The sequence below is a fragment of the Alligator sinensis genome, unplaced genomic scaffold (assembly GCF_000455745.1).
Source record: "Alligator sinensis unplaced genomic scaffold, ASM45574v1 scaffold237_1, whole genome shotgun sequence".
Classification (NCBI taxonomy): domain Eukaryota; kingdom Metazoa; phylum Chordata; order Crocodylia; family Alligatoridae; genus Alligator; species Alligator sinensis.
This window is the reverse complement of record NW_005841849.1, coordinates 4,360,929-4,368,448: the sequence shown is the minus strand read 5'-3', so window position 1 is coordinate 4,368,448 and position 7,520 is coordinate 4,360,929. Positions and strand designations below refer to the sequence as shown.

Below are 7,520 nucleotides of genomic sequence, written 5' to 3'. Positions count from 1 at the left end.
AATCTATAAAATATTACCTAAAATATCTCAAGCATTAAAAAATTATGAAACAGAAAAAGGATCTATAGCTGGGCGGGGGCATTGATTTCTGTGGGTTTTTTCCCCTCAATTAGGTTCTCATAATTTCTTGAGTCCTGACTTGATTTTAAATCACAGGGGGTTGGCAATACTGCAACTATGGTGTGAAAAACATCATAACCGGGAAAGATTTTTTTTTTGGTGAGAGGCTATAAAATGGTTGCAGAAATCAGATCTGCTATTAATCTATGGGCTCCTAAATGTGCTTTAATTTCTTAAATGTTTCTCTCCCTCTCAAGCAGGCGCTAGGACCTTAAGGAATCCTGTAGGACTGGTACAGTATATGTGGTGTATATATATAGCACAGCACAGCTAGCTAAGGAGCAAGGCAGCAAAAAAATCTGAATGCTGCTGGAAGCAAACAGCAGTTTCAGTTAACTAGAATTTAAATATTGCTGTATTCTGCTATCCTGCTTAGTGCCTCAGGGAAAGTAGCTTCTTCAGAGGGCAGTGTTGACACTGCACCATTTACTACGAATGCTACAGCTTTGGAAGGTCACAGACTCTTTACTAATCAGCAATTCTAGGTCAGCCTGCGACAAAGACCTTCTCACTCAAGAAAGAGTTACACTCTGTATTAACGTTTCCAGGCAGCAGCCATTCCCAGGCCTTGAACAAGTCCAAAGCCTGAGGGTCCCTGTCTTTGATGACCCGTCAGAAGACTTGTATAAGTACTTTGATCTATGCAGTGACGCCATAGAGAAAACAGTACGAAGGGGTGGAAAATGCTTAGTTTACTGTAAAAATGGTCGCAGCAGATCTGCAGCAGTCTGCACTGCCTATCTGATGAAACACCGAAATCTCTCACTTCAGGATGCCTTTGAGGTAATATACTTGGACTCAAAAGCTATTTTTATACTTCTTTGTGATAAGAAATTAATTTGAGAGCACGTTATGAATAACATCTTAATTCCTTACAGTACAAGTATAAAACAGACAGTTGGAATCAAATGAAATAGCATTTCTCTCTAAATACATAAGTACCTGAAGATAAAGCTATATTTAAATTAAGCTGGACATATTTATTGGTTATGCTGACAAATGGTTCAGTTTAATGGTTGTATTCTAGTGTCTTTAGTCCATTTTATTATGTATTAGCAGCTCAAAAATAATTCCTTATGATTTGCCATTTTCTAATCTTGTTCACAATTTAAATTTATTCACTTGAAATCCTGTGATTATTTTTGGCTGTAGCTTATTTGTAAGCAGCTTCAGAACATTCACAATTTGAGCTGTTTTGATTGGATACAGTCCCATGATAAGGTTCTGGTTCCTGATTGGATATGGACGTTTTTAGGTTTTGGGGACAAATGCAATTATAAATTAAAATGTATTTTATGTGATGATTCTAGAATAATAGCTAGACGTTAGTCATGTCCATGAGCATTCCTGTAATCATTTCCAAGCCCATGGTAACAGAACATAAAAAGAGCTACAGACAGATTAAGCTAATTAGTCAAGCAATTATCTGAAGAGGCTGTTTTACAGTGTTTGCCCTAAACTCCTTCATGTATAGGTTGCCTACACATAACAGACAAATCAGTCAAACATTGCAAGGAGACAGCATGTACTGTTCCTGATGAATATTATCTTAGCTGGGCACTAACCCTATTAATATGATGCCTCAATTTTTACTTTGGGTACTTGCCAAGTAGGATTCAGTCTCAGTGTCCTTTTTCCCTTGTCATTTTAGACCTACTAGAATGGTTTGTAAGTAGGGTTATCCCTTCCTACCAGTCCATTATATACTGTGCTAAGATGCCTTATCTTTCAGCTCCTCCTACCTGTACCCTACCAAAACACAACAGACTGAGTTTAGATATTTTTCAAAATTTAGAGGCAAAGATTTGTTAGGGTGATACCTTTTTTGGACCAGCTATGTAGTTAGGATTAAGTTAAGTCTAACTAGCTTAGGTCAAAGTTAGTTCTAACTTCCCAAATACATAGTTGGTCCAATAAAAGATATCACCCTATGAAATCCTTGCTTCTAGCATAATTTCTAGATCATCATGGCTATTAAAAATGAGGCTGACACCCCTCATAGTAGAGAAACATTGAAACCTCCAGCAAATTCAGTCATTGTCCTTGAAATCTGTCCTACATGTTCTGTATAACGTAGCAAGTATGTCCTCTATATTTTGGCATATGTGAAATATCCAAAACAGTGACATTGTTATCCCTATGGAGTATTAGCAACATTAACATTCGCAGGTGTCTAAAGAGGGAAATAATCCTGCATGATTTCCTACTAAATTTCCACCAAATGTAATGTAATGCTTGTCATTTTTTTCTAGATGGTGAAGACTGCCAGACCAGTAGCAGAGCCCAATATAGGATTCTGGTCTCAGCTGCAGAAATATGAGGAACATTTACAGAAGTAGCCTCAGTCGCATCATTATTCAGAGAAAAGGACTTCTGTCTAATACAATTCCAATTAAAAAGGTTATTCAAAATTATAATCACAGTTGTTTTAAAATGGCTTCCCTGATGTATTTTTGAGGTGTGCCTATCATTCTGATTCTGCAAAATAAGCAGCCATTTTTTTCAAAATTAATGGTTGCAAAAATTAATCTTCTGAACATGAATTGAACATAAAGTATTGTTTTCCTCCAAGTCTTTAAGTACCACACAACAAGGTAGGAATTTTCTTCATTAAATTCACAGGGGTGATAACTTTAAAGTCCAATAAAGATTATTTTGCTTCTTATTTTGTTTTTGCTTCTGCATATGAAATTGGTAGAATTGCTACATGAAGAAAGGTGCAGAGAAAAACAAGGAGAAGGCATGAACAGGGAAGAGAGACAGAAAGAGAAATAATAAAAAGGTGGGGGAAAGGGCAGAAATCACGGAGCACGTTTTCCACGTGAATGATGCTTAATATGACCATAAAGTACTTAACAGTTACAACATGCAGACTGTTTTGTGTCCTTGATCTTTGGTACAAGCCTTCCAGTGCCAACCCTGAGAGATCTGCTGAGGCACAGCAACAGTGTTCTGAATTTGTATCTCAGCTACTGGATGAAATTAAGAGTGGAATTTGGCTTTTTCATGGAATAAATCTGACACCACTTACCTACTTGATAATAGTCTGGTGCAGAACTGGAACCAAGAAGCTTTGCAGACAAGACTTAGAGTCCTGACAACTCCATATGGGAAGTTTACTTGGCAACTGCTAATCCTAGACCTGGCTTTCATAGTACCAAATTATCCATCACAATACAAGAGGTTTCCAAAAACATAAAATGGAAGATTATCAAAGGCACAAATGACATTGAGGAATCTAACTCCCTTTAGAGCTACCTTTTGTGTCTTTGAAAGGTCCTCCACAAAATACAAGTATGTAGAGAGAATTGTTAGAAAACTGACAGCAGGAAATAAAAGGTAAGACACCAGGTATGTCTACATGAGACACTTAATGCACAGTTAATTCTACTATGCATTAGCGCATCACAGCAAAAACCGTGTCAATGTGCAGAATTAGTCTACTGTGCATTAAGCGTCATAAAAAAACATGCGCTGTTACTACTGAACTTTAGCACCAGCTACTATGCATTTATGTGGTACCTCATATTAGAAGTACTAAACTTAATGTGCATTAGCAACAACACATCAATGCATGTGTAGACATGCCCACTGGCAGTCTAAAGTAATCTTCATTCCTTTTAGCACCATTTGCTAGAACAAAGGCAATCTAATAGCACCAAAACTGATTTTTTTAATGAATAGTCACCAGGGAGAAGATCATATTATATACCATGAATTTGAATGAATGGGTCTTCTGAGAGCTCTCACATTAGGCCATCTAAAATTAGCTATTCTAGAGTCTGGAGCTAGATTAGAGAAAAAAACTTATACCTCAGGCTACACTGAAATTCCTTTAGTGGGTCTCAAAAGCAGGAAGAAGTACGGGGGGTGGGTTTTGCACTTTTAATGTTGGCAATTTAAAGAAAAATAATGACAAAAGTGGTAAATCTGCAATACTAAATTTCATTCCACATTGCTCAGCAAACCAATTTTGGAAAGGTTAGCTAATCATCAATGACTACATGTTTATACAATATAAAACATGTTCCTGGCAGCAGAGTAATTTGAGATGAAAGTGCTAACGACCAAAAGCTATTGCCATAAGATTAGGAAAGAACAAAGCCTTTGCGGAATAGCTCGACTTACACAATGCTAATGAAATGTTTTTTGTTTGTCTTTCTTCAGATTTCAAGATCAATTATAATTTAAATTGAATTATTTTAAAAGCTGCAAAATGAGAAATAAAAATCAATGGTTTGGCAATAAGCGACCAGAGATTGCATGGTTTCTCTACCCCTGATTATGTTTAGTGTGCACTGCGCTCATCTACACATGAAATTAATTTGACACAAACTGTGGTGAAGTTTGCACTGGAGTTTATTGCTCCCAGGCACAGTGTTTACCGTGCGCCCTGGACCGCAGCACGTTGAGCCAGGGCAGCACAGCCCCAGCTGTGAGGGGATTGGGGGGAATCAGCCTGCCAGCCTGGGGCTGCTCCTGCCCAGCTCAACCTGCTGCAGAGGGGCTGGCTGGGTTGCAAGGGTGCTACTATGTGGGACTAGCCAGCAGGCAGCCCCTGAACTATAAGCACCTTGGTGCCCCAGCCAGCCCTGGTCACTGCTTACACATGCATCTCAGAGGCTGAAATAACTCCACTATAGGATAGTACTTGTATGAGACAGTATTGTCCTACAGCCGAGTTAATTAATTTACTACATTCTAATACGGGCTCAGGTGTAGATGGTGATGCTTTACTGCGGAGCTAATTTGGCAACTCCACAGTAAATGTCTTGTGTAGATGCACCCACTGTTTGCCAGCCATTGGACAAAGATTTTATGTTCTTTCAGCATTTTTTTGTTTTGTTTTAAAGTTGTATCACAAATCTTGCATGTCAGAAATTATGGACCAGATCCCATTCCAGCACTAAGGTGGCTAAGTGTCTAAGAACAATCCTATTCCATCCTGTTCAAGCCCTTGAAGACTCTTAACCGGTGTGCTTTTATTCAGCTTTGTGTTAAGACTGAACCAAAAAAGCAAAAAGGAGGACAAGGATTTCTTCCACCACCTTTCAAGAACTTGAGACAGTAGCACTTAAAAACCTAACAAACAGAATAAGATCTGGCTCAATGTAAATGTCAGCTAAACAGCTCACCTTATACGCAAATATACTCAATATTCCTTTAATGATATCCATAGTACCTTTCATTGAGAAATCCAAGTCAAACCAATCAGATGCTCAGGCCCTTAGCACACATTATATTTATGGCCCAATTTACACATTAATCATGCCATAAATAGCGGTGGTACCACACCAGTTCACCCAGTTTAAGGCATAGAACATCTTTGTGGCACCTTAAACTGAATGTGTGACATGTCTACATACTAGAGCTGTCTGGAGCCAGTGCTGGCAGTCAGCTGATTCACAGAATCATCCCCTGACAGCCACGGGTCTCTAACCAGCCCACAGCCTGATTGTCTGCACTGACTTAAAGCAGCCTTAGATCTCCAGCTGATTGTCAGCACCAGCCCCAAAACAGGTCTGGTTCTCCAAATGCCCTGGGGCCTGCAGAGCTGAGGGGCTCCCCCTGCTGGGAGTCTTTGATCCTTGCATCCCCTACCTCCGCAGGGCTGTCAGTGCAGGTGTTTTAAATTCCCTGGCAGGGGAGCTCCTTGGCTTTGTCCAGGAGGAGGCTTTGCTTAGGGACCTACTGAAATCGTGATTTTGCAGATTTCACAGAAAACATGAAATCCAGCAGACAATGTCTGCAAAATCCATGCAAAAAAAAAAAAAGAGAAGAAAACTTGCTCAAAATAAAATTCTGGTTCTCCAGAGGGAGCCAGCAGTCCCCATGATGCTGCTGCCTGGCTGCACAGCCTGCTGGGGGAGAGGGGGGGCTGCCAGCACACAGGGGAGCCCAAGATGGCTGCCACCCCTGCCCCTCACTGCTGACTGACTGAGAAGGCTGCCTGTCATGTGCCCCCCACCTCCACGAACTCCATGGCAAGAGGTGGGGTCATATGCCAGACAGCCCTCTTAACCAATCAATGGTGAGTGACGGGGACACCAGGGCCTTGTGGCCAATCAGAGGCATCACGGGGTGGGGGGAGCATCACGATCAGCCAATGAAAATGGTGGTTGGATCCACCATCTCCCCATGAAATCAGCCAGGCACCTCCTTGCACTAGGTAGACCCCACCTTTGATCGTCTTGACAAAGAAGCCTGGGCTTCAGTAGTAGTCAACTGGGATCTGTCCCTGGTCCCCATAATCATGTGTCGTGTGTGGCATGACAGGACATGTGATTATTAAGATTGGGGATCAGGTCCCATCATGTGATTGTCTGAATGTTTGCCAAGAGCATTGATGAGGATTGGATCGCCTGTTTACTTGCAGTAATAGTATTCAAATATATACTAGTTTCAATACTCAAGTGAAAGGCTACAACATAAACCAGAAAACTGGATATAATAAACTTTTTTATTTGATTTGACAACATGCTAACTTTACAAAGATTTGAAAAAGGAAAAGAGTTCAGACATAATCTTTGGAGGTTATAACTGTCTCAGAGTCTTTGGTGTAAATGCGTTGTGGAAGGGTGGTTTGTCCCAATGAGTAGTCATATTTGTCATTGCTATAAAGGAAGAAAAATTATTAAAAATAAATAAGCACTATACATATTCACATACTCTTTGACAAATTAAGTTAACTGACTTAAAAAGTTATGCATATAAAAATATTTGTGCTAGTTGCAATTTTTAACATAATTCAACAGGACGAGAATTTACAGCAAAATTATCTAAAGCTTAGACTGCTGGCCTCTGATCCATCATGCAGGCCTTTTATATTGTGCACTAATGCCAGTGAAGGACTCAAACAGATTTTCTACAATTTTTGTATCAGTACATTATGGCCAGGTGCAGACATCTGGAAACTAATCTATACCCATAACCGTATAGAAGTTAAGGGCATATAGACTGCTTTAAAAATGATGGATCCTGGTCTAAGATAGATCTGGAACAATGTAGTATATCAGACTTACTCAATCTAGGTTATACTGGTCTAACTAATATCAATACCAGGTCTGCTTGCAAATCAAGGTAGGTCCCTGTCCGCTGGTATCCTAGGGGACTTTGAGGGCCCACACTGGCCCCCCCCCCGCCACAGGGTGTGCTCAGGTTAGCCCTGCCTCCAAGCTCTCTGTCTGTCAGCCACAGGCAGTATGGGGGAGTGGGGGGGTGGGGAGGAGATGGTGCCAGAAGCGCACCCCACATTCCTGGCTGGGTTGGTGGGGCACATAGTGTCTCTCCCCTGTCCCAACTCCTGGAACCATACACTGGAATGGCTGCAGGAAGGGCTTGGAGGATTCTCTGTCCTCCCCCTTCCCACCAAACCAGCGCCAAGTTCCCGGCTGAAGCTG

General features: G+C 40.8%; 2 protein-coding genes across 2 annotated transcripts in view; one reads left to right on the top strand and one right to left on the bottom strand.

The window, feature by feature from the left end:
* Positions 1-411: 411 nt before the first annotated feature.
* On the top strand, positions 412-2,756 carry DUSP28 (dual specificity phosphatase 28). Its single transcript, XM_014522087.2, has 2 exons — positions 412-903; positions 2,373-2,756. Exons 1-2 carry the CDS (start codon positions 556-558, stop codon positions 2,457-2,459), a joined length of 435 nt encoding a protein of 144 aa, XP_014377573.1. The 5' UTR covers positions 412-555; the 3' UTR covers positions 2,460-2,756.
* Positions 2,757-6,573: 3,817 nt separating this feature from the next.
* Positions 6,574-7,520, bottom strand: part of LOC102383500 (claudin-19-like) — a 27,295-nt gene continuing 26,348 nt past the window's right edge. Inside the window, exon 6 of the mRNA XM_006016036.3 lies at positions 6,574-6,734. Coding sequence (XP_006016098.1) covers positions 6,635-6,734 — 100 coding nt within the window. The 3' untranslated portion in view covers positions 6,574-6,634. The remainder of the gene's footprint in view (positions 6,735-7,520) is intronic.